At 51.5% G+C, this 25,389-nt stretch overlaps 7 protein-coding genes across 7 annotated transcripts; 4 read left to right on the top strand and 3 right to left on the bottom strand.

The window, feature by feature from the left end:
- Positions 1–6: 6 nt before the first annotated feature.
- BDV17DRAFT_249140 (uncharacterized protein) lies at positions 7–3,155 on the bottom strand. Its single transcript, XM_073756171.1, has 5 exons — positions 3,074–3,155; positions 2,196–3,004; positions 861–2,136; positions 294–812; positions 7–244 (listed from the first exon to the last, which is right to left on the bottom strand). The coding sequence occupies exons 2-5, from the start codon at positions 2,803–2,805 to the stop codon at positions 181–183; spliced, it is 2,469 nt and encodes an 822-aa protein (XP_073621223.1). The 5' UTR covers positions 2,806–3,004; positions 3,074–3,155; the 3' UTR covers positions 7–180.
- A 190-nt stretch (positions 3,156–3,345) lies between these two features.
- Positions 3,346–4,205, top strand: BDV17DRAFT_286103 (ADP-ribosylation factor-like protein 2; the record flags this gene model as incomplete). The annotated part of the gene is made up of 6 exons (XM_073760836.1): positions 3,346–3,404; positions 3,459–3,569; positions 3,625–3,641; positions 3,694–3,839; positions 3,922–4,002; positions 4,074–4,205. 6 exons carry the CDS (start codon positions 3,346–3,348, stop codon positions 4,203–4,205), a joined length of 546 nt encoding a protein of 181 aa, XP_073621222.1.
- A 1,020-nt stretch (positions 4,206–5,225) lies between these two features.
- On the top strand, positions 5,226–10,614 carry BDV17DRAFT_6577 (putative gelsolin repeat protein). Its single transcript, XM_073764915.1, has 2 exons — positions 5,226–5,550; positions 5,686–10,614. Exons 1-2 carry the CDS (start codon positions 5,385–5,387, stop codon positions 10,422–10,424), a joined length of 4,905 nt encoding a protein of 1,634 aa, XP_073621221.1. The 5' UTR covers positions 5,226–5,384; the 3' UTR covers positions 10,425–10,614.
- Positions 10,615–11,005: 391 nt separating this feature from the next.
- BDV17DRAFT_297031 (putative nitrate reductase) lies at positions 11,006–15,024 on the bottom strand (the record flags this gene model as incomplete). Its single annotated transcript, XM_073763420.1, has 6 exons — positions 13,907–15,024; positions 12,711–13,871; positions 12,483–12,646; positions 12,040–12,425; positions 11,851–11,977; positions 11,006–11,780 (listed from the first exon to the last, which is right to left on the bottom strand). Exons 1-6 carry the CDS (start codon positions 14,348–14,350, stop codon positions 11,006–11,008), a joined length of 3,057 nt encoding a protein of 1,018 aa, XP_073621220.1. The 5' UTR covers positions 14,351–15,024.
- A 630-nt stretch (positions 15,025–15,654) lies between these two features.
- On the top strand, positions 15,655–17,793 carry BDV17DRAFT_6438 (D-arabinono-1,4-lactone oxidase). Its single transcript, XM_073764885.1, has one exon. The coding sequence runs from the start codon at positions 15,744–15,746 to the stop codon at positions 17,469–17,471; it is 1,728 nt and encodes a 575-aa protein (XP_073621219.1). The 5' UTR covers positions 15,655–15,743; the 3' UTR covers positions 17,472–17,793.
- A 2,794-nt stretch (positions 17,794–20,587) lies between these two features.
- BDV17DRAFT_6443 (Zn(II)2Cys6 transcription factor domain-containing protein) lies at positions 20,588–22,259 on the top strand. The gene is made up of 3 exons (XM_073764886.1): positions 20,588–20,909; positions 20,966–21,063; positions 21,124–22,259. The coding sequence occupies exons 1-3, from the start codon at positions 20,706–20,708 to the stop codon at positions 21,851–21,853; spliced, it is 1,032 nt and encodes a 343-aa protein (XP_073621218.1). The 5' UTR covers positions 20,588–20,705; the 3' UTR covers positions 21,854–22,259.
- A 1-nt stretch (position 22,260) lies between these two features.
- BDV17DRAFT_6391 (J domain-containing protein) lies at positions 22,261–25,253 on the bottom strand. The gene is made up of 6 exons (XM_073764877.1): positions 24,954–25,253; positions 24,804–24,888; positions 24,513–24,739; positions 23,786–24,443; positions 22,807–23,736; positions 22,261–22,749 (listed from the first exon to the last, which is right to left on the bottom strand). Exons 1-6 carry the CDS (start codon positions 24,981–24,983, stop codon positions 22,592–22,594), a joined length of 2,088 nt encoding a protein of 695 aa, XP_073621217.1. The 5' UTR covers positions 24,984–25,253; the 3' UTR covers positions 22,261–22,591.
- Between the last annotated feature and the right edge of the window lie 136 nt (positions 25,254–25,389).

The following is a 25,389-nucleotide window of genomic DNA, read 5'->3' as shown; positions in this document are numbered from 1 at the left end:
GAGATAAATTCATCCCGAAAGCACATATTATGAATAATGAGACTATTCAATTTCTATCTTTCCATTTGTGACGCCTGGTTTGGCTGTTCCTATTTGCCCGTTCTCTGGCCCCGTTCCTAACGCCATTGAAAACAATCCTCCATTGCATGTTTGCCCTGGACTTTACTCAGTCCCATGGCCTCAAGAACCCAACTTATTAGACAGGCTGTGTCCGGCTCTACGGACCAGATAGGTGACGTTTATTCTAAAGGTGTTAGAGGCGTGCTTCTGAGGTTCGTGAACCGCAAACTCACAAATCGCCATTCTTTTCCCTGACACCGCGAAGGACGCCCTGCTCCTCAAACTCCGCACAGTCTCTGAGCCATTTCTTAAGTCTCTTGTGCCTGGTGATTCCATTTTCATCCACGTGGCCCAGGGTAATAACCATGCGGGCCAGCCTGCGCTTGCCGCCAGGAAGGTATCCTGATTTATCCCCAGGGGGTGGTATAAACTCAAACCCACTCTTGGGCCGGTAAGTCGCATCGCAAAGCTCGATTAACTTATCCAAAAGGCATCTGCCGATGCCCAGGCTTGTATGATCGTCTTTGACGTATACCTCCAATTCTGCCGTAAATCGACTGGCCTCGTGTTTATCAAATTCTCGTGCGCAGGCATAGCCTAGGACCTTCTCCGATCTGCTTGACACGCTCTGGCGATCGATGGCGACAATGAACGGCAGGTTAGCCCGATCGCTCTTCTCAATGCGCTCGCGGACCTCATCTTCGCTCAGGTCGTGTGTGTTGGGACTGTCGAACGAGTTCCTGGCGTACCAACTGTAGATTTCCCTGAGATCCGGAATGTCCTTGGTACTCACCGGCCGCAGGTAGATGTTCGCAACCGGGCTGCTTGGACCCCTTAGAGGTCGACGACGAGCCTGGAGCCTAGCCTCTCGTTCCATCAACTTGCGATGTTCCTCGGCCTCGTCTGCTACCTTGTTCTGCAAGTTAACATTATAACAGTACCCGGCGGAGGTTTCATGTGCGTGGAGCAAAGACGCCTCGTCGGCCGGATCCAGCAGGGTCTCGTAGTGCCTCATATCCAGGATGAACATCATAGATGTCTCACCGTCGGCATGCGCTGTCCCATTGAAGAATGTTTCGTGGAAGATATCCACCTGACATTCGCAGGTGATACTTCTCTCCAGCCAGTTTTGGAACCATGCACGGTAGGGTATTTCGTCGCTGATATAACGGGGACAGTATTCCCAGTCCACGATCGCGGGGTCTGTCCAACTGTTGTCGAATACCTGAACTACTTCCGTTCCGGCTACCTTCTTGTCTGCGCATCGAGCGGGGGATTCACGTTCATCGATGGGCTGAGGCGTCAACTCGCGCCGACCCTGGCGAATTTTACTCAGGGCTTTTTGGTGTCTCGCGGTCGGTGTAGGTGAGAAGACCATCTTTTCATTCTCGTCGCCGTTCATTGGAAAAGCCGCCGAGCTCTTCTTGTAAAGCTCTCGGTAGAGTTTCAGCCGGCCATTCCGCTCTCTCTCAAGCAACTCGGGCGTTGCGTCCTCCCTTGGTTCTGCAGAAAATACTTCGAAAGGCTCAGGATAGCAGTTGGGATCTGGTACGCTATCACGAGGAACGGCTCGCATCTCAGCTATTTCAAAATACTCCTTTGAGCGTTGATCCGTTCCAGGGCCATCTCTGCATCTTGCTAGCATCTCGGGGCTAGCTGACGGGTCATTTCCTGCCCCTCGATGGGCGTTCAACAGGGCCTCTTTCTGGAGACGTGCAAGCTCATTCATGGGGTCCTCAACCTGAACACCACGATCTTTTTCCATGGGGGCAGTCAGTGAGGGTGTAGAAGTCCCCTCAAATTGGTCGTCGGAGGGAAGAATTATGCCTTTGTGCAAGCCTTCGGTCCACACTGAGACCTGCGAAATTCTCCTGTCATCCGTGTTATTAAGAGCCGTCCGCTTGACAAATTTGTGAGCCGGCTCGAAGACGTCACGGAGAGAAGTATCTCGACGCAGGGCTTTGTATGTTTGATGTCCATCTCGTACTTTTGGGTTGTTTGCTCTTCGTTTGTAGAGTAAGACCTCGTCCGCATCATCACTTTCAGTCATCTTCACGGTGGTAATCTGTGTTTTTCCTGTTCTGTGTTAGTGTCTCGAAAAATACCCGTCTCTGCGCTAGACAATGAATGCTTACCAGATGAAACGGTGGTTTGAACGGATTTGGACGACTTGGTTGGGGCTGATGATGAGGCCTGAGTTTCTCGTGCGAGAGACGAGACAGGAGGTGTGTGAGGAGCGGGCTGCGGGCGCCTGAGAGGTATGCAGCGGACCTGACGCCTCAACCGATTGCTCGCAATCGGCTTAGTGTCTTTGGGTGTTTTTGACGGTGTTTCAGTGCGTGTGAGGGGTATGCACGGTTGCGGTTGAGTCCTTGGGTACTGCGAGACGCCGCTGAGAGGAGTGGGAGTGGAAGGTGCGGGAGTTGACCGGGGAGCTGGGTGGCTATTGGAAGTGTGAGAAGCCATGGCTTGTGAATCCTTAGCAGGAAATGAGGTGAAATTTCCAGAAGCCACCTTTAGGGCCTTGTCTCCGGTGTTGTCACTGTTCGATATTGCTGGCTGCTGTTGAGAAGGCACGGCGCTTTGTGGCTCAAGCTTCTTCTCCAGAGTGCTCTTTCCTGTGGCTTCAGTAGGAGTCACAGGGGGGGACCCATACTTCTGAGAAAAGCCATCGTTAAAGTTTTCTTTAGCAGATTGAATCTGTCCCCAGAGGTCTCCCCTGTCGCTCGTGTTGTTGTCAACCATAGTGAATCAGAAGCGAATCAGTGTAACTGGTGAGTATAACACTAAGGAGTAGAAAATAGGATGATAAAAGCTGTCTGCGATATCCCGGATGGTAGAGTGAATGACGAGAGACGAACTGAGGAGATCCAAGATTTAGAAAGAGAGGTGGACGGTGTCAGAGCACTAGGATTCGTTGAGTCGGCTGGAGATAGTAAATGACCTAGGAATAGGCAGGTAAGTATTTCTGCAGGTAATAGGCAATGGTCGAGGTCAGTGAAGGTAGACAGACAGTCTAGACTCTAAAGTAGGAAAGTGAAGAATGGACTCTGATGGTGAGTCAAGCTTCCAGTAACAATCGTTTCAGAGGAAGAGAAGATAAAAAACTGAGACATAATAGAATCTCACTTGAGAAGAAGAACAAGCGCCCGACTATGTTGCTCTCACGAATTTCTTGACTTGTGCTGTGACTTCCGTACGTCAACCGCTGAGCATCAGAACGTTTAGATCTGCTCTCCGCAACTCCCGCCAAGGACACATCGCAGCACGGTACTACCTGTCAAGATGCTATCTATCCTAAGGAAGGCCAGATTGAAAGACAAGGAGATGCGGATTCTGATGCTGTACTGTCCTCTCATTAAGAAGCACAGTCTGAAAGGCCTGCTAACAAGCAACAGAGGCCTTGACAATGCAGGCAAAACCACCATTGTGAAACAGATTATGAGAGAAGATGTCACAACAGTAAGCCCAACACTGGGGTTTATCATCAAAACAATAGACTTTGAGGGGTATTCTCTCCTCCATCAATTAACTTCCTCGAGAATATGCTGACTTTAGCTTCAGGTACCGCTTAAACATCTGTGAGCATTCTACCCCAAGGCCGTGTGGCCGCCACCCGCTAACACCCGCCAGGGGACGTCGGCGGCCAAAAAACACTACGTTCATACTGGAAAAACTACTTTGAAAAAACAGACACTCTCGTCTGGGTCGTAGACGCAACAGACCGACTGAGGGTCGACGACTGTCGCGATGAACTTGCCGGCCTCCTGCTCGAAGAGGTACGTCCGCCCGCAGGGAAAAGTTTTGTCGCGCGGCGTTCCAAGTAAAGTTTGCTTACACTACACGATTTCTCTCGAACAGCGTTTAATGGGCGCAAGTCTTCTGGTCTTTCTGAACAAAACTGATGTCGAAGGGTGTATGACTCAGGATGAAGTTCGGCAGGTGAGTTATTTTTGGTTGTCTTTGTTTCGGCTTTGGAGTCGCGCTATGCTCTCGTTTCTAACTCTGTCTAGAACCTCCGCTTGGATGCTATCAAGACTCATAAGTGGACTATACTACCCTGCAGTGCCATGACCGGAGCAAATCTGCGCGAGGGATTGGATTGGGTTGTGCAAGATGCAAAGGACAGATTGTTCCTCTATTAGAAATGGTTGGCGGCGATTTATGGTCTTCACCAGCCAGCTGGGGAGACGCTCCGCGTGGAATATATATAACGAGTCTACGATAATCAATTGAAACTAAATATTTGCCTATTGGGTTTCTGTCAAAGCATGAAAAGCGTCGTTTGGCTGGTTACTGTGAGCCAGATGTCCCGGAATATATTTCCATATAACTACATCACGTTGTCGATTGCCACCAATCTTTGCGCTTGATCCAGGAGAAAACTTGTCGAGAATGACCAGGCAGCTTTCGAGCCGTTGAGCCTACAACAGCGAACGGCCGAGTCGCTGACAACGCGACCCAGCGGAGAGGGTAGAGGGCATCCATGGTTCCGTTCCAAGGCAAACAGGTCTTGATGTTGGTTAGCTCGATCGGGCCAGGGACTGCGGGACTGTGCCTTGTATATCTCCATTTGCGCGAATCACAATAACTGCTGATATTGATACGGTGATACCTAACTTGAGATGCTCCGTAGAACTGTCGTCATCACGAGAATCACGCTCGGCTGAGGCGGGATCGGTACAGTGTACTCCACAGCTTCAGCCAAGCCGGCGTAAACAATCTACCGTCTGTAGAAAGATCAAAACAACATTGGAAAGTCTTGAAACGCAGGCCTGTGCGGGTGGGATTGTATGGATATGCAGGAATTAGATCAGACTTGAGTACAGAGCAGCGACAGAGACAGCGCAGGATGGCGTGGTGAGCAGCAGTGGGGCGTTGACAACAGCAGCTGAACTGGGCGTGTCGGAGTGACTGTCAGGGCCAGCTGCAGGGCCTCACTCACCCAAGAGAAAAGAGATAAGGCGGAGAAAAAGCGTGACCACGACACGACATGGATCGTCATCTTCGGAGTCCCAGTCTCTGACCAGAATGATGCCTTAGAATATCCCACTATTCTTTTTCCTTCCGTCTCTCTTCGCTCTTTTGATCTTTCGCGTATACCCTTCCTTCATCCGTCCATCCCTTCCTCCAATCCGCCGCTCCCCACCTTGCATTTCTCTCGCCTCTGCATCCCACGTAATTCCTCGGTCTGCATTACAATCTCGACACCGGACTAGGGATTTTTGCTTTTTGTCTCTTACCCTCGCTTCTGAAAATTTCCAGTCCTCGATCTATTCGAACTACAACCTTCGTGAACCCCCTTGACCGGCCCGAGTGCGGCCATGGCTTCGACCTCCGAAGCCGCGGAAGGCAGCGAGGATGTGAACGACTTCCTGCAACGAATCCGGGAACTCGGCGAGAAACGCGACAAAGAGGATGAAGAGCGCACAAAGAAGCTGGAAGAGGAGATCCTGCAGGGTCGGAAGGAGAGACAGGCTCGGCGAGCTGGTAATTTGGCGACCCCCCTGTATTCTGCGTTTTGTCCTTCGAGTTGCGGGTGTCAGAAGGGTTTCAATTCCATCACCTGCCCGCTCGTAGGGTCTCATACCCTCAGAAGCTGATACTCTGTTGAATTCAATATAGAACGAGCACGGTCCATATCGCCCACCAAAGGTTCTTCTCCCATCCTCGACCCCGCCAGACTGAGCATGTCGTCGTTGGGTCACCGGGCGGCGATTGATCCTCCGGAACAGCTTGAGCCCGCCACCCCACGCACCCCGGTCCATGATACCCATAGCGCGCCTGTTTCGTTCCGAAACGAGACGCCTCCGTTAGAGAACAGCCCCAAGGGCTCAAGGTTGGAAGGAACCGAGGCTGGGGTCTCTCCGAAAGCTTCACCCACGTTGCGGAGCAGGGCCGGAACCTTATCCTGGCAACAACGACCGAGTTCTCGAGACCTGAGTGGCAATCGCTCTTTTTTTTCCACGTCGCCTTCCCGCGAAGCCCGCTTCAGGACTATGTCCAGTGCTTCCACCGCCGAACCCGGAGCCCCACGCAGCCCGTTGGCATCCTTATCCGCATCACGAGAGTCGCCTTCTCTGCGCCAGACCGAGGGGGATGTTACTCCGGCACAAAAGGCCCCGGTAGAGGAGCCGAAAGCTGCGCCTGTCGAAGATACCAAGGCTTCTGAACCCGAGACCGATGAGCCGACAGAATCGAAGCAAAATGACCATACAACCACAGCAGACGAGCAATCGCCGCCGCCATCACGAGCTAGCTCGAGCTTTGCGGACAGCAGCCTGGGAAATCGGCTATCAAGCGTATCGTCTGTCTCGACCGCCACCGGTCTCGGGTCTCCGCTGCCTTTATCCAGCGCACAGAAATTCGAACCGTCTAGCCTCGATAAGGATGCTGATAACCAGCTGACGTCTCCTCTCTCTCCATTGCGACGTTCCCCTGATCGTTCACCGGAGCGGTCCACTTCGCCAACCAAGGGCCTTGGAGGATTTGTCCAGAGTGCTATGCTGAGGCGATCCGATAGCGTCTCGAAGCGATGGAGTGCACAATTACCGTCGGGACTTAACCGGACAAATTCAATTTCCAGCAATCGCAATAGTTATGCTGCCCCAAGTGCTACAGATACACCTACCACGCCGAAACTGAACCGAGAAGGCTCCTCTCTTTCACCCCAACGGCCTACGTCAAGTCACAGCGAGGCAACAACAGTGGGCCAGACAAAAGACGACGAACGCCCAGCAACGCCTCCAGCCTCAAACAGGAGTGAGAGTATTAGTAGACCTCCATTTGCTCTACATGCAAGGTCAAGTAGTACGGTCAGCATCGAAGCCTCGGGCGATTCGAATTCCCGGCCTACGACTCCTGTTTCTAGGACTATGGACCCGAAGAGGTGGAGCCCAACCAAATCAACCTGGCTGGAAAGTGCCTTGAACCTTTCTGAATCGCCTAGGCATAAACGGCAACCCTCCCAGCAAGCGTCTTGGAGCAAAGAGAGGCAGTCAAGGGGCAGCGTCGACCTAAGCCTAGGCCGCCGAGGTAGTTACAAAGAGGTTAACCCAGGTGGGCTCATGCGGACTATGCCTCTCGGAACTCACGTCAAGAAACAAAGTCTTTCGGGAATCCCAGATGTGCTCAAGACTGAAGGGTCTAGCCCGACCAAAGAAAAGCCGCTGAATGACCTTAGCCCGACCAAGGAGAAATCGCTGGATACTTCAAGCCCAGTCAAGGAGGAACCAACTATTGAAGCAAGACCCCTATCGACCGAGGCAAGCTCACTGACTAAAACGAAGGACGTCGAGATTCCTCCCGAGGTCTCTGAAGTGCCCGAAGAAAGTCCCGAGGAGGCGCCTAAGCCTAAGAACGTACCGCTAGCCTTGTCACCGGCTTCAAAAGTCAATACTGACGTACCTCTGCCATCCCCTCGCGAGCCCATCCGTGATCCCTTGTTGAATCGACCGAAACCCCAGTCACCGGTGATTGATTTCAGGGCAAATCTCCGAAAGCGAGAAGTTGTTAAGGACCAATCGTCTGAAGCAGAGCCGGAATTCAAGAACGTATTTGGAAAGCTGAGGAAGGCAGAAACGTCAAATTATGTCGCACCGGATGAATTGAAGAATAATATCCTCAGAGGCAAGGCGGCTCTGAACATGACCGGTGGTCCGAAGAAGACACAGAGAGTTGACGAATTCAAAGAGAGCCTCGTTAAGCAAAGAGAATCCATGAAATTGAACGGCGGCTCCGTCCGACGAAATACAATCGAGCAAGGCGAAGCTCCCCCCGCAGCGGTACCGGAAGCCATCATGAAACGCCGGACCCTAACTAAGTCAAGCATCGACAAGAAAGATCTCCCCGCCGATCTCCTGTCATCGCCTACAAAAGAGAATGAGGCACCGGAGCGTTCGCACGTCCGTCAAACTTCGCTCGACCCTTTCAAAGACAAGGAACCTACCATGGCGCCCGAACCTGCGCAAAGTATTACTGATGTGCCAAAGTCCGGTATCGACGGACCTTCGACATCAGAGGATCCAGCCTTGGTTGCGCCAATTACGGAACCAGAACGCGAGGATGAGCCCTCGGAGGTCCCCGCAGATGTCGAATCCCCAAGTACATTCAACACCAAGCCTCAAGAATCGGTTGAACACCAGGATGCTGAGGACCCGACAGAGGTCGAGACAGAAAAAGGGCTAGAGAAACCGAAAGCGGAGGCCAGTGAACCGGTGCGTCCTCTGCCACCGACAAATACCGCGCGCAGTGCATCGCCTGTTAAGAATGACGTCGTTACTAAAGGTAGCCTCGCAGGCCGAATAAACCCTGCCCTGGCAGGTCTCTTATCCCGTGGCCCACCTGCAGCGCCAGACAGCTCGAAGAGGGCCGTCCCCGTGACCAACTCGTGGGAAACCACCGGCAATTCTCAGGATCCAGCAGCTGCCCCCGCACTCATCCATATGACGAAAGCACGCGCAAGAGGTCCCAAGAGACGGCCTCCCAAGGCTGCTGCATCAGCAGAAGTGAGCCCAGTCGCAAGAGAGCTGAGCGTCTCACCCAAAACAGAACAGTTGTCTTTTGATATAGACACGCCAGCTACGAGCTTCACAATCGAACAACCTTTGGCCAACACAGGAAGCTGGCCCCTTCCTGACCAAGGTATCAACGTGGGAGATGCTTCAGAGACTGCATCCTTGCAGTCTCCTCCACCTGTTATGAGCTTCCCCGAGAAATCTCCAGACAGCTTACCACGCGTGCCCGAGAAAGACAAAAGCCCTATTCCGGCATCTACGCCGTCGAGGAGACCTCCGAATCTAGAGAGGCGGGTCTACGAAGCGGATAGCCAAGAGTCTACTCCCTCAACTTCAAAGGCCTTTACTCCCTCACAACCTGCCACCTCACCCGCAAGCCCTCGTAGCGGCCAACCGCGAACCTCCTTCACTCACTACTCGTCTCCCACGCCGTCCCCCTTAAGGTCAAACTTCAGGGAGAACCAAGCGTACCCATCTCCGCGTACGGCTGGCCCCTATAATTTCCTCACTCGATCAAGAGACTCATCGCCTTTCCGGAAATCTTTGCCATCTCCACCTGTTCCCCCGAAGGCCCCTTACGCTTCCACAGACCAGTTGTCGTCCCCGAGATCTTCTGTCTCATTGGTTCCTCAAGCCGACGAGTCTCTGGAAGGGATCTCTGGTTTCTTCAAGACCTTCCCACGGTCAAGTGATCGCGTCGACATTGACCCGCAGTTGATGCTGACGGATAACAAGAATGACGGTTCTGGGATGCGAACATTGAAGAAGCAGATTTGGGAAATCACGGGCGAAGGCAACAAACAGGATCTTCCGGTAAATCAAGAGTATATCCTCTATGAAGGAGCTCTATACTTGTGCGTCCATATTTTCGAGGAGGATGGTAGTGCACGATCCGAAGTCCAGCTTTGGTGCGGCGACGATGTCTGGGGCGGAGCAGTGGATAGCGCCCTGCCTTTTGCACGAAAAGTCGCGCGAGACAATAGCTGCAAATTGGAGATCATCAGCCAAGGGAAAGAGCCTGCTCGTTTTATCCAGGCGTTGGGTGGAATCCTTATCACACGACGCGGCTCGAGCTCTCGTTCCAGCTCGTCGGCAATTTTTATGCTCTGCGGACGGAAACACCTCGGGCAAATGGTCTTCGACGAAGTTGACTTCTCTCCTCAGAAACTATGCACTGGCTTTCCGTTCGTAATATCTGCCATGTTTGGCAAAGTCTACTTGTGGAAAGGCAAAGGGAGTTCCGCTGAAGAAATCGGCGCCGCTCGCCTCATCGGCATGGATCTCGGATTGACGGGAGAATTCGAAGAAGTCGCCGAAGGAGAAGAGTCTGACAGCTTCTACGAGGTTTTCCCACAACACAAAGAGGCAGGAGACTATATGCGATCTGACGACTGGCTGAAGAAACCGGCCCACGACCATTATCGAATCCGGTTACTCCGCGTGGACCATGAGCTAGGTCAACGATCATTCTGGATTCGACGTCCGGGCTCTTCATCACCAGTGATTCGTCCGAACGATACTGTCCAAGAAATCGAGCCTTTCTCCCAGAAGGACCTGTCTCCGAAAGGTATTTATATCCTCGATACCTTCTTCGAGATCTACGTGATCGTGGGTGACCAAGCCTCCAATCGTCCGGCCGAGTTCGCGTCAGCTGTGGTCTTTGCGCACGAGTACGGCATTCTAGCAGCTTCGCTTCAGGATCGACCATTCATTCCCAAGAGCTTTATCTCTCTAGGCGGGACTCCAGAGACCTGCCGTAGCGCGTTCCGCAAGTGGACCCGACGTCCGTTACAACAACCGCCGCAGATATTTCCTCTTAACGCTGCGATAGACGCAATTCGATCTTGACGACTCCACATCCACGGCAACTTGGAGTTTATTGTCACTTGAGGCTGACTTTTCTTTCCCTTGTTTATACATCTTATCGTCATCTGGTCTGTACAGTAACCATGCTTGGCGGTCATTATCATAGGAAGAGCATTGTTCATGGAGCCTAGGCCAGGTCATCCCTAAGTCATCGAGGATATACCTTGCTTCGGCTTCTGTCAAAAGCATACATATTCCTTGGGTCATTTTTGTCATTTCAATGTTTGGGTGCATGGGTAGACATTCGGATATCGGATGGATGGAGCAGGTGGTATCTTTTTCAATGTAACAAATGCAATATCATAAATCTTACTTAACTAGAAGGGTTCACTAAGAAATTTTTGACTGTAGCCATCAATTTTTACCTTCTAGTTATCGTCAGCCCAGTTTTGGGGCATGTTGTCTTAAAAGAGTGAAAGCCATTTAGGGCTCGGACAGCGATCAGCAAGAGAATACGGCAAATGTCTACAGAATACCTATGGCGTGTTTGACAATCATAATTTCTGAGTATCTATGTATTGATAATCTCATCAATGTCCAAAACCCTACTACGCTACTGAAATCTAAAACCCAAACAAATTCTTCTCCTCATCAAACCCCCAATCCTTAAGCGCCGGCAACGCCGCCTTCTGAATCATAGTCGGCGGCCCACAAAGCAACGCGACACTCTTCCCCTTCTCGTCCGGCCCGTAAGTATGTTCTTTGATGATACCCTCGTTAACATGTCCCTTCAGCCCCTTCCACTCATCACTTGGGTGAGACAGGACATGCGTGATACTGAATTGGTCCCCATGCTTGCTCACGAAATCATCGAGCTGCTCGCGGAGAAGAATATCACCCTCCGACTTATTCGCGTAAACGGCCTTGATCTTCGTCTTGTCGGAGGGGGTGTTAAGCATACGCGCAATAATCTGGTACCCCGGCGTAACACCCGATCCACCAAGAATAAAACTCACATTCTCAAACTCATACTCCTTATCATCGATCGCGAAGCGTCCGTTCCCTAGGTACCTTATTCCCCCAGCCGGGCCTTTAACTTCAATCTCCTCCCCCTCGCGCATAACATCGAGGATATTACTCAATGTTCCACCGGGCTGGTCTTCGTCCGGTAGGTACGTCTTCACAACGAGGTCGAAGGTCCCGTCGTCTTCGCTGTCCAGGACGGGTCGGATGGGCGTGTACGGCCGGGTCACGAGTTTATCGGAGAAGTGGAAGCCAACGAGGACGTGTTGGCCTGTTTGTAACCCGAGGCATTTTGCGGGGGGTGGGAGGGCGAATGTGTAGATTTGGGTGTCGGGTGAGATGCGTTTTTTTGAGGAGAGTTTGGCTTGAGTCCATCTTTTTGGAAGAAAACATGGAGGTGTTAGTTATGGGATTTTCTGGAACAGAGGAAAGGAGTGTTACGAACTTGTGTTCATGCAGGGCAAAGTCTTTATTCTTGTCGCCGCCCCTTGCGGCCTTTTCTTGGGCTTTTGCCTGCGCGTCTTTTTCCATGTGGGACATTGCCTTGTCCGTGACTTTGCCGATTATACATTCTAACGTAGAATCGGGGCTGTTAGCTAGGCTGTTTCCAGATTAGAAACATGCCTCAACTCACCCTTCAACTTAGCCTGCGCATAATCATCATGAATACTCCCAAACTCCTCCGTCGTATCCATATGCACCGCGCCGGCATGCCCCATAATAGGCCCCTTCCCACCAGGATGCCAGCTCAGAACGCCCGTGACATCATATACATTATTGTTGACAACAATCCAGCAGTCGTCGTGTGAGTGGTGCTTCTCGATCTTCTGCCGCGTGAACTCCTTCTCGGGGGCGGACGCCTTGCGCTCGATCTCCTTCATCTGCTCTTCTGTCGACTCCTTCATCCACCCGGCGCTGCCGTTGCCCGGTTCGACGGGGTGTTGGAAGAGGAGCGAGGCGGTGTCGTTGGTGGTTTCGTCTATCGAGGGGATGACTTTGTACCAGCAGTTGTTCATCATTCTGATAAGTCGAATTAGTAGGGTGGTTTGGCTGTGATTGATGGTTTAGGGGGTTTACCCGGTGATGTTCCACACTGGCTTTGGAGGCTGTGTGTTTTTGTGCTCGTCGATAGCACGGACTATAATACTGGGTGCGCGTATGAGCTTGCTCAAGTCTAGGTCGATATGCCAGTGTAGCCAGGTCCAGAACTTTCTCGCGTGGCGGAATGGTGCGTCGGGGTACTGTTAATAACATTAGCAAGAAAGCAACGATACTTACTCGACCATGAAGTGATGATGAACAAACCTTGCGAATACAGTACAGCCAAGTCTCACCATCATCAAGACTGATTTCTACCCGCTCAATCTCGTTCCCACTCCCGTTGTACGCGAAACCTTCAATCCGGTACGTCTTGCCCTTCCTCACATCAACCAGGCTGATCTTCTCGCTCTGCGCCGGCTTCACGATGACAGAGTTTAGCATCTGCTTGTTACATATCGTGCTCGGGTGGTGGAACATTGTCTCCGCAATCTGGGAGTCCACATCCGTAACAAAGCTAGGGAGTTGCCTGTTGTCGTAAATATGGTAGTAGCTGTCGTTTTCTTTCTCCGTAATCCAGACCTTGGCCAACCATTTCACTGACCGCGCGCCTACCCAGCCAGGGAGCATTAGACGCAGCGGGTACCCGTGGTCAGCGGGGATGGGGTGGTCGTTCATCTCGTAGGCTAGAAGGACGTCATGGCTGGGATCCATTGCGTAGTCAAGCGGCACGCAAGTCGCGTATTTACCTTCGCTCAGTTCGTCTGCGCCCTCGAAGTTGACCCAGTAGTACTTGCCTGGATTCTTGTTGATAAGTCGTCCAATATCTGCCGCTAGCAGAACGTCACGCAGTAGCACGCCCTTCCAGTAGGCGCAGCTCGCAGCCGCGGCTGTGTAATTGAACGCGCGTGTCTTCCGGATCATATTCAGTTCTTTGCGCCGGTTGCCATCGCAAGCTAGGAAGATTGGGATATTGATGCTGTCGAACTTGTCTCTCAGCTCGTCCATTTGTAATGTCAGCTGTTTTCCAGCGGTGATTTCAAGCTTGTGATTCTCCCATAGTAAATGCGGCACGGCGCCGTGATTCCGTACGTAATGGATACACGAGGGCGTGATGAAGCCGGCGTCGAAGACAGCCGAGAGATCAGGCTCTGCATTCATTGGATGCTTCCCTGTCAGTCGTATAAGGTTGTCGCTGCGTGGGATCCAGCTGTCCGGAGAGAACTGATCGGCCTCGTCGATTTGCGATGGTAGGCCGTCGTCCTGATCTTTATACGGCGAGTGGCCCTTTCCGTCATTTCTGCGCATTGACGAGCGATACTTTTGCTCGTATTGTAGGCAGTCGAGCAATGCTTGCTCTTCCATGGAGATCTTTGGACCCTGGTCTTCCTCATCGCTCTCCTTATCCGCCGTTTTGTCATCTTCGTTCTGCTGCTCTTCTTTCTGATCCTTGTCCTTCTGACTGCCATCTTGCGGTTGGCCTTGTTTTTCTGCCTCTTCCTTCTTCCTCTTCTCCTCTTCTTCCTCTTCTCCTCTTCTTCCTCTTTCTCTTTCCTCTTCTGGTTCACCGGCCACGGCTGTTCATACTTGAGAAACTGCTCTGTCGCATGCAGCACGTACCGCCAAAACCTCGGATGCAAGTCCGGTCTCGCGAGATGAAAGTCCGTTTGTTTCGTCATAACATCCCGGATAGTGACCAAGCCACCCTCCCTGACTTTCTTCCGAAGCTCCTCGAGCTTCTCTTCCGCAGTTTCCTCGAGCTCATACAATGCCTCGTCGCCGGCATGGGTTAAGCCCATGAACCGGGCATCGCGAGTGCGAGTGCCAACTCGATGACTGTGGGATCGTGCCCAGTCCGGCTCGGAGAGGATCTCGAGGTCTGAAGCCCCCTGCAGTTTTCCGGGCATCTTCCGGGCCTATCTAGGTTGGAATAGACTATACAAAAATAATACCGATGAACTGGTGGGTAGACCGTCTGGCTTGGCCTTCGTTTTATTGTTGTTGCTGGAATTATTATTGCAATATGTCGTGGCATGATGTCATTCATACATAAACATGCATGGCCAGTCCAGAGGACCAAATCCGGGGCAGGTTCTTGAAATCTGGGATTCTGGTTATTCAGAGATTGATCATTGGTGGTTGGCCGAGGGCTGCAGGCGGATCTCGACGCTTTCTCCGCTCGCCGAAAGCTCTTTGGTTCGCTGCCGACAACATCCGCCAGTCTCACTTGCCGTGCCCATGTTCAGCTGATTTGGTCGATATTCGCATTGTATTTGCGCAAGATGCTCGTTTGCTGAAGATATCAGCAGTACAAACTCGCTCAGCGCGAGCAGCTCACCGACCACGGTGCTTCCGTTGTTGGCAAGCGCGCCATCCAATTCGATCTCTTCGAGTTCGTGCCTGAGTTTGCCTATATTTTCTCCTCGCGTACTTTGATGTTGGACATGGCCGACTACCGTAGGCATTGGCAGGATAGTCTGGCTCGGATACGCGTATTTATCGTTGCATAAGTGTGTCCGGAGGTAGACAACGCAGGTACATAGCCGGAAAACTGAGAAAGCCCTTCACGCGACGACGATGGGGTGTCTCTGTAGCCTCAAATACGAACCCGAAGAGTTCAAACAGGCGTCGCAGTTCATCAGTGAGAGGTGGACGAAGGCCTGGAAGTTGCGGTTCATGGTGCCCATACGGTTGCTTGCTGAAGCTAGTAGTCTGTGTTTTGCTGAGACATTCAAGGAACGATGACATGCTTTGAGAATGGCGGCTCTTAAGTGGCGGGCGTCCATTGTCCTCCCAATTTTAAGCGCCAGATACAACACATCGGTGACCATTGCAAGCCAAACATCGTTCACTTTGTTGCTGTTGAACAGTTTCTGGTGCGTAGTGAAAGCTGTTGAAGCAAGCCTCTACTCTCGATCGCAGGGCAACCACGGGGCGAAGCAACCCCATATCAGTCAGTTTCCTGAGGCTGTCACTCAACGAGCGGTTTCTCAAATCTTTCGCCCAATCAATCATGCCATTTAGCGGCGGGTACTTGAAGAAGAGCTTCTGAGATTGGAGTGCACAGCTTGGCTACTTGAGCAAGTTTGATGCCTCAGGCGGCGATCCACAGCGGATATTTTTCGGGATGGAATCACATCATCACGACTCGACTCGATCTCCAACTCTTTGTCCGCTAGCACTCGACCTTGTTCTCTTGGACACAATCACTTCACTCTCTTATGTGTCCTTGATCATCATGTCCTAATAGTAATCAGCAATCGCTCGCATGCTCTCGACATATCCAACACAGACTCAATCATGGACCCCACCATCGCTCGCGAGCTCTCCCGGCTCGACCCCGCGGTCCCGTTCCGCGCCGTCGCCGGCCATCTCCATCACACCTGGGCGTGCACTTTCTATTCTCGCCCGGAATTATACATCCAGCCGCAGTCCATCGCAGAAATCCAGAAAGTCGTGAACTTGGCCCGCCGATGCCGGCGTCGGCTTGTGGTTGTTGGAAGCGGCCATTCGCCTTCCGATTTGACATGTACCTCGGCATGGATGGTGAATCTGGATGACTTCAATCGCATCTTGGACGTCAACACTGAAACGGGCATTGTCACGGTCGAGGCAGGGATACGGCTGAAGGACTTGGGGGCACAATTAGATCGAGAGTATAGGCTGACGTTATCGAATCTGGGAAGTATCGATAGTCAGTCTATTGCTGGTGTTATTGCGACGGGTACCCATGGGAGCTCGCTGGCGCATGGATTGATCTCGGAATGTATCGTCTCTCTGACTTTGATGCTGGCGAATGGTCAATTGGTGCGGTGCAGTGCGAACAGCAATCAGGCGCTTTTCCGGGCAGCTCTCATCTCGCTGGGGGCGCTGGGAATAGTAGTCGAGGTCAGTTTCCGCTCAGAGCCGTCGTTCAAGATTGCTTGGAGACAAACGCGGCGCACTATTTCCAGTATCTTAGATGAGTGGTCGACTGGGTTATGGACTTCTCATGAGTTTGTTCGTGTGTGGTGGATGCCGTACGAGAAGAGTGCGATTTACTGGCATGCTGACAAGACCGATCTCCCACTGAGGGCCCCGCCAAAGACTTTCTATGGGGAATCCATTGGTTATCATGTCTACCACAATCTTTTGGCCTTGTCGAATTATTTCCCTCAGATACTTCCGTGGGTTGAATGGTTTGTTTTCGGGATGCAATACGGGTTTAGAGCCGAAAAGACGGTCACAGAGGCGGTCGAGCACGCCCGCAAAGGGCTCCTGATGAATTGTCTCTACTCGCAATTTGTCAATGAATGGGCCTTGCCGTTGGAAAAGGGTCCAGAGGCAATCACAAGGTTGTCGGCCTGGCTGCATGGTGATACTGAAACAGCCTGCATCCCCTTCCCCGTCAATGGACTGTGGGTGCACTGTCCAGTCGAGGTTAGAGTTGCAGACACTACAAAGAACAAAGGTCCTCGTCCTTTCCTCGACCCTACCAACTCCGATGGGCCGACGTTATATTTGAATGCGACTCTCTATCGCCCATACCATCGAGACCCTCCTTGTAAGGACCGTTATTATGAAGCATTTGAGTGGCTCATGAGAGATATGGGCGCGAAGCCGCATTGGGCTAAGAACTTCAGATCAACAGGCCAAGAGCTGCAGGAGCTGTACGGGAAGGACATGGATGAGTGGCTTGGTGTACGCCAGAACGTTGATGCGGACGGCATGTTCCTTGGCGAATGGCACTGTCGCACACTTGCTCTGTCTGATGACGAGAGGCTGGGATCACATTCCTCAGGATCAACACCCCTTCCGTTGATGGAGCGGGAGAAGGCTCGTCAGCAGGCGAAAATACGTGGCGTCGGTGATGGGGTGGAGTGGCTCGGCGATAATCGGTGGAAGACGACCGCAAAGGAGCCCGGTGTTTTGTTACCAACCTTGGAGAAGGATAAATACACCTCCACCTCGCCAACAACAGCAACGAGCGAAGAAAGCTTCGACCTTCTCGCTTCTGGCGAGGCCAGTGCCATCATCCCTGAACCATGAGAGGCACAGGGCAGCTGGCAAACAAATCATACATTCGGCAGCCTCTGGATGGCTGGCTGGACTATCCAGGCTCGCTCGCCGAGTAACCTAATGTACTCTACCGTAGTGCTATCTTTGCTTTTTCTTTGACAATTGACTGTTAACTCCGCTGCCTCCATTGTCTCCACTCCGGCGTGGTCGAGAAGCGTTCGTTCTTATTCGGCACGACGATCCCGCGTGTTTATTCGAACTTGACTTTTCGATGATCAAAACTGATATCCGGAGTAACTGCACTCCGAAACAAAAACGCCGTTGTAGCCCTAGGAACATGGGCTATCCTCAGAATCCGGGGTGTTGTCATGGTAGCGAACCGTCGAGTCACCGCGCAAGAAACCTCGCAAACAGGATAGATCGAACAAGCAGCAATTGACCTAGAACTGCTCGAACAGTTACAATGTGAAGTTGGCCTCGAGTCTCTTCTCACGGCATTGACAAGCGCTGTGCTGACTCAAACTAACCTTCACGACGCCTCGTACAATGTAACCCAACTCAATTTGAGGTCTCGTTTTTTATTTTTTATTTTTTTTGGGCAAAGAGCGATGGTTCAAGCCGTGTAGGAAATGCAAATAGCTTCCTCACGCGTCATGCTGTTCAACCACGAATAATGCTAGATGCTGCGTCTGGCAAATGTCAGCCATTCGAACATGGGCATCCATGCACAGACCAATCCAATGCTTCACTCAGCAACCTCATCTTACCCAGCTTCAGAGTCACCCTAGCTGACTGTTCCTGTATTTTTGGGCTGTCAAACCATTGGCACAACCCGAGGATTGCGTTGCGTGCTATGCAGACGGTACCAGGATGGAAAAGGAAGTTGAAGGAGATTGGAAAACCTCTCTGCGCGTGCGCTTCATCATGGGACCATCGCTCGATGCGCCGAGGACGGCAGGCTCAGAGGCCCCTGGACGGCTGGAGTCAGGCCGAGGAGTGAGGAGTGTGAGTGAGGTAGCACGACAAGGAGAAGGAACCTGGCAACCTGCGAAGTTGTCACGGGGTCCAGGTCACGTTTCTCCGCAGACAACCCCCGACCTATTGGCTCTTCACCCTTCTGTCTTGCTTTTTCCTCCATCTCATTGTCTTTTGCCTGTACCATGACAGGCTCGTGTTATCGTTCTCTTCTTCTTGGCTCAGCTACTGGACGCGTCGCGAAGCCCTCCACCGAACCTATAATCACCATTGACAGGGGACGAAGCGGCTCAAGACGAGCGGGCACTGATGCTGCACTCGAGCAAAAGACATTTCAAGGTTGAAACCAACTTGTCTGCATTTTTGACATGCCTCACTCGATGTGTAGATCATTTGGATGGATCACATCTCGGATGCTTATAAAGCTGTTGCGGCTTGCGAGAAGTGCCAGGGATATCGGACTCGATCACCGCTCAATATAATAATGCAGGTGGACGGACCCCGCTGTACTGCTGCAGGCGCTAATCATCCCTCTCAGCTCGCACTTGGTCTCAAGAATCCCGAGCCGCCTCAAGTTCCTTTAGAGAATGAGTCCAATAGCCGTTTCGGGAAGGACCGACTCTAGCTGGGATTATCATCGCTTTGAGAGGCACCTCCCGTGCTTTCCCCAATTCTACGGAACAGGTTCGTCATCCTTCGACATGCTTTCTTTTTCAATTCTCGACCGAGCATATTTGTGATTCGCTTGCCTTCATACAGGTTCTCATTTGGGACATGCTGTACAACCCTCACGCATCGTTGAAGACCTTTGTTGAAGCTTCTGCCTTTTCTCTACCGCGACGTTTACGGAACCAGAATTCACACCCACTCGCACATTGATTGATACTGTCGAAGTCAGTGCCAGTTAATCTATCGTTGTCTTTAGCGATCCCCTGCATAGCCAATCCTCCTTCTAGGCTCTCAGCGAGAACACATTCTGGAGCTGGTTGCACTTTACAAACTACATCTCTCAGCTCTATCTGTGATCTGCGTCTGTGATTTGGGAATGTTATCGTACCATTTCGTCATAACTACCATAGCGTGCAAAGTGCCAAGCTGTGAGGACATCAGGAAGAGTCCTGAGACTCTCCCTAGTTGGACCAATTTCTGCTTTCGGCTAGTCTACTTCGTGCTGCAAAAACCTATGCTTCACTGGATTTGGCCCTTGGAGAGAATGCAAGAGGAATGAAGACAAGAAAAAGTAACGAAGACATCAGGTCAACTCACGCCATTGGATAAATTTTGATCAACCTTGGCGCCGAATGAGGCACGAGCTCAATTTTGCAGAAAGTGACAGTACGAGGACGATGGTTTTTCTTTTCCAACGGACCCCAATGACAGCTGTCCAGGCCACCTATAGACGCCTGCAAGGCAATGGGTGGCGCCTACTTACTCATTTATTTTTGCAAGCCGCATCTTGGCTACTGCCGCAATACATCGTTCAGTTCCCTCTGGCCCTCGTTCATCTGAGCTTCGAATTGCAAGAGAGCGCAAAAGCGGAAAATCCATATTCGTCCATTTGCGCAATGAGGCTAGACTGACCACCACCACCGGATGAGCCAGTGGCACCCACTGTTCAATCATTGGCTCTGGTGCTTACTCCAGGCTTCGCTGCCCAACCTAACAGATCGGGGTTTGTGGTCGGGAAGGGCCGATGAGCGCTGCAATGATTATCGCTTGGTTCTGGTGTGGGGCGTCGAGCTGTCAATGGAAGAACCTCTTGCGCGTCGACACCATCCAATCCCGTCTACCGTGACCTCTTCCTTCATTGGCACAATGCTGCAAGGTCAAGGCGTTGGTCTGATGTTGCCAACGCGGGTAGCCCTGACTACTCACAAGGCTGCCACAGCCACAAGAAATGGACGCGATAGCAAGCGAGCGAGCCAGTTCATATCGTTACAGACCATATTGATCCACGTCACCGCCGTCTCGCTTTGCGGAGTGTATCCAGCTAGGGGAGGATTATCAGCTGCATTTGCGGGGCGACTGCACAGGAGCTCCCTTGTATGCTGATCATGGCATTCGTTGGGATATGACAAGATCTGTCAGCCGCTGCCCGTCTCAATGATATCTCACTCTTCATAACTCGGTTCTCCGCGAGTGAAAATCTACCCCTCATTTTGAGTAGCGTGCAATGACCAGTGAAAAGACGGGTCCCCGACACATTCGTCTTTTCAAAACACTCAGATAAATCACTGGGTTGTTGCTTGGTCTTCGAGTGCTTTGCTTTGACTGAATTTGTCCTGCGCCATGTCAAGACAACCCAAGCTACGTCCCAAATCATGTATAGCGGGCTACTCGGATGCTATGTATGACTTTTCCACTATGTCGTCTCTGGCACACCTCGAATCGTGCATGTCATTAGGTGAAGAGAAGCACGATCAGCGTATATTTCGAGTGAAGCGGAAGCACGTTCTGAAAGCATGCGACCGTTGTCGAGTGAAGAAGACGAAGGTTGGTTTTTTTCTGGCCGTTCTCACATTCTGGTCTCTCGTGCTAACCCCATACAGTGCGATGGGAAACAGCCATGCAACCGTTGTTCGTCGTATAATCACCCATGCTTATTCCGGGAGAGGAAGGCTACCCAGACGAAGGTCTACTCTCGAGGGTAATACACCGTCTTCCATTTTATATGATGTCATTAGGCTAATCAAATCGGCATGCTCAGGTTCGTTGAGATGTTGGAATCCCATCATTCCCTCGTCGTCAAGGCGCTCCAACGACTTTACAAACTTTGTACTAGCAAAGAAGGCTTTCCCGGTGACCCTCTCGTTGAGACCTCCGACGGCTATCCCCTGACGCATGCCATTCTCGACCGCTTGGGGCTGATCAAGCATGCCGAGGATACCACCCAAGCCGTCGGCGAAGAGACCGAAAGCCTCCAGTACCTGCGCGTGCTATCAAGCTCAACCGACACTGCAGACCCCTCACCGGAACCCGCTACGCCTCCTGGCCCCGCGCCGATTTTATCGAGTCCCGTCCAACTATCTCCAGGATTGCATGAGCATGGACCCCTGAAGTGGGAAATTCAGTCCCTTCACTCAGAGCCCTATAACGTCTACCCACACACCGAGTATCGAGGAATGGCATTGCCGCGTCCAGCTCTAGAGATCCCTAGCCTTGCCAGCGAGTCCAAGTGTACTACAACCGCGCCTTCGCCTGTCGCGGGCCTCGCAACTCCATACGTGTACTACGCCGAAGGGCAAGGCAGCTGCAACCAGGAAGCCGCAGACAACCGTCTACAGCCTAGAGTCACCACAGGCTTATCGGTCCTTCCAGCGGTTACAGCAGCTGGGCTGCCGGTTGACCTTGTTGATCATTATAGCATGCCGGTACACGATCATCAGCCTGTCTACCCGGCGCCGCTGGCTGCCGGTTGGGCATACCCTTGTGAATAGTAGATCTATTCAAGGTCGTTTCTCTCAGAAAGCTTGTTTCTTCCTTCTCCTTCGGCTTGATCTGCTCTTTCATTGTAGTGCTGACACCGCTTTTCGTTTGTACCTGATGGTATATATACTCATCTCTAATCGTTTCCATTGATCAGTCCTTATACCCAGTTATTGACGCTGAAGCCTGAAATCCTTGATTTTCTGTACGCGGTTACATCAATTAGCTCTAGGATTTTGGATTATTCATCTCTTCCATTCTGCTCTCCTATCGTTGCTACTACCATACGAGTGTCATAAGACAGTCACTCCGCTTGCTGGAACGAACGACGGCCGTCTGATCATTTATATATGTCTATGATGCGTCACCAGAGGCATTAAGACAAGCAAAGTACAAAGCTGGAGTCAGTCTCCTTCATTTTCCTTGAGAAAATTTCTATTTATCCCCTAGACTATTCATGCCATGATATACACCCGCAATAAATGAGTAAACCCAAACCAACATCGAACAGATGTGAAAAGGTATTCAGGTTAAGAAAATGGTGAAAATTGTAAGAAAGCCCGAAGTAGTGCATGGGTCAGCAATACATAGTAGATATCATTACCAGGACACTTGAATTCCCGTCCATCGTGGTGGAACTTGTTGCAGTGGAGTGGATTTGGATTTTGAGATGCGACTGGATGGGTTGAAAACCTCCGCACTATTTTCCTCTGCTGTTTTTATGCTTGATATTTCAGTTGATTGATTATTTAGTCGTCAATGTCGGTTTCAGTGTTGGTATCGCTGGTATCTCCCTCATCACCTTCAGTATCACTCTCCTCATCACTAGAATCATCTGCAGGCTTCTTGGCCTTCTTCTTGGGTGGCTGGCCGGTCTTGAGAGCCTGCATTTGACCGGCTATTGAGTCTGTGGTTTTTGTTAGTTGGTTTTGCAGTCTTACATTGAAAGGTGGCAATGACTTACCCTCATCGGGTTCACTGATATCGTCTTCCTCCTCCAGGGCAGCTGCCTTGGCGGGGTCGTCGATGTGCAGAGTGATGTCGAGCTTGTTGTCGAGACCGAGGTAGCTATCGCAGACCATGTGCATGACGAAATGGAAGTCTCCAACCTGGGGAGGAGCCTGGAACTGCATCTTGAGGGTCTGGACGTTGTAAGTAGGGTTTCCAGCTTCGTCGAAAAGAGGCTTTTCGAAGGTGGTGAAGGTGAATGGAGGAACGGCAATCTTGTTCTGCTTGCCGTCGGCGAGGAAGATCTGCCATCGCGGGGAGTGGTCGCGGGCGAGGTATGGCGCGTGAGCGAGAGGCGGTTGGACTTTGCTGGCTTTGTTTGAACCATCGGCCATCTTGACGGACCGGTTTCTGGAGGGTCCCCGGCCCATGAGCGCGTCGAGATCACCCTCTTCGGGATCGATGCCTTCGAGATCAGCCGGGTTAGGTTCAGGGACGTTCGTGGAGCCGGGAGGAACGAATCGGGCCTTCACAACAAGTTGGACCAAGCTGCTAGGTGTGATCACTTTCTCACCCATGACCTTGAACCATGCCTTGGAGATCTGGACAACGGGCAATTGTTTGGCAACAGCGATAGCGGCCGAATATTGCTGTTCCGATAAAAGACCAGCACCGACTGTGAGTGAGCGTCGCTTATCCTCTGACATCTTCATGAACTTCTGGACGGTAAAGTGGTTCTTGGCATCTTCGCCTTCGACAGACTGTACAACTTCGTTTGTAAAGTATGGAAGTTGTAGAAGGGGAGAAGAGCCAGGAGCGATAGCTTGAATCAAGCTCTGAGACGTGCGGAAAGACCCGAGAAGAGGACGGAGATTACCAAAGGCAAGAGAAACAGCAGTAAATGCATCGTTCAGCGACAGGGCAATCGGTGCAACTTCATACTTTTCTACAGCCAAATTAGTGCTGCTATTTGGGGGTTCCCTGAATTGACTTACCTCCGTTCAAAGTAGAGTCTTCCAGCTCAACCCGGCCCAAATAAGCCCACAATAAGGCCAGAGCTTTCCTCCTGCTGGAGTCATCCATACCCTTGATCGTTTCCCGATCCTGATCGGACAAGAACTTGTTACTTTCAGCCAGGACTTTCTGCTCAAGCTTTGCCAGCCCTGACTCTGCCTTTTGAGCCGGAATGACTTCCTTCAGTTCATCACCAGAAGAGAGCGCATTGACAATGCCGCCGTCGGTGATATCGTCCTTGTACTCTCTGAAGATGTTACCCGCGCTAGCGACGTAGACTTTCTCCTTGGTGTATCGCTGAGATCCATACCACCATTTTCCGACAATGTACGGGAGCAGCACACCGAGCAGGCCGCCGTAAACCAAAAGAACGTATTTTCCATTTCCTTCGGTCACGATGAACTGCGGAAGAGCAATGCCGATGCTGAAGCTCTGTTTGCCATCCGGGTGACCGTACTGGAGATAGTTGTTGCGCACTTCTTCGTCAGTCAGGGCCTTGTACGCCTTAGTGAGTTCGACGAAACGCTCATTGAGCGTCTCCATGGTTTCATTCTTGGCAGGGTCTGGACGGATCTTGTCGGGGTGATAGATGAGGGAAAGACGCTTGTAGTGTTTGGAAATCGCTCTCTCGTCGGCGCTCTAGTGAAACGACATGTCAGTACTGGTATGAAGTCGTAAAGGCACCGCGACGGGATTTAGGGGGCTCACTCTTGAGACTCCCAATATGTCATAGGGGTCCCAGATCTTTGGTGACGCCCGAGTGGTAACCACAATCAAATATGCCATATAAGCCATGATAGTGTAGCCCAAGATGACTGTGACTATGCGCTTGATGCGGCGCTCCTTGCGGAGGCGTTTCCGCTTCTGCGCCTCGATGAGATCTTCATGCTCAGGCTTATAATCGGACCGTATCCGGGGAGCAGTATTTTCGAGCTCTACAAGAATTCAGTGGTAAACATCATAGAGGCTAGTAGAAACTTGGAGACCGGTTGATCGTACCTTTAGGTGGTTTGAGGAGGTTGTATGTCAAGGGTAGGGTGACAAGACCGGTCAAGGTCAGAATGAAGAACGGGAAGAATTGACCCTAGAATAATGATATTAGCGACTGTTTCTTCTGCTTCAGCCTTACGCCGGATGTTTGTGTCGTACCTGTTCATCGTAGTTATAATCTGTAGACATGATGAAGCGAGTTCAGTAGACACGGTTGCCCGCAGTGGGCAGGGCTTCGGGGAAGAAAGTCGCCTTCTTTTGTTATGAGACTTGCGATCGATCTGGGAAGAGAAAAAACTGAATGATTAACTTCGTGAGTGTATTATTCGGAGATTTCGAAAAAGGGTGGATGACTGAGGGAGAGACCAGGTGGCCAGCAACATCCCCATCAACTTTGGTATCGTATCGTCAGTTCGGCTGTTCTTTTGTGATCGACCGTGTCCTTTACGGGGGAGGCTTGTCTACACCGCCTTCCCACTACAGATAAGGCTACAAGGCTACGACGCTCGTTCCAACTTCAGGGTTCCAACACCAAAATGCTCCGAAATTGTTCTCTAGTCATCATTGTATTATTGTTATTAGAGTCATCAATCAT

Source organism: Aspergillus undulatus, assembly GCF_047715775.1.
Source record: "Aspergillus undulatus strain CBS 261.88 unplaced genomic scaffold BDV17scaffold_1, whole genome shotgun sequence".
Taxonomy (NCBI): domain Eukaryota; kingdom Fungi; phylum Ascomycota; class Eurotiomycetes; order Eurotiales; family Aspergillaceae; genus Aspergillus; species Aspergillus undulatus.
This window is presented reverse-complemented; position numbering and strand designations above follow the sequence as displayed.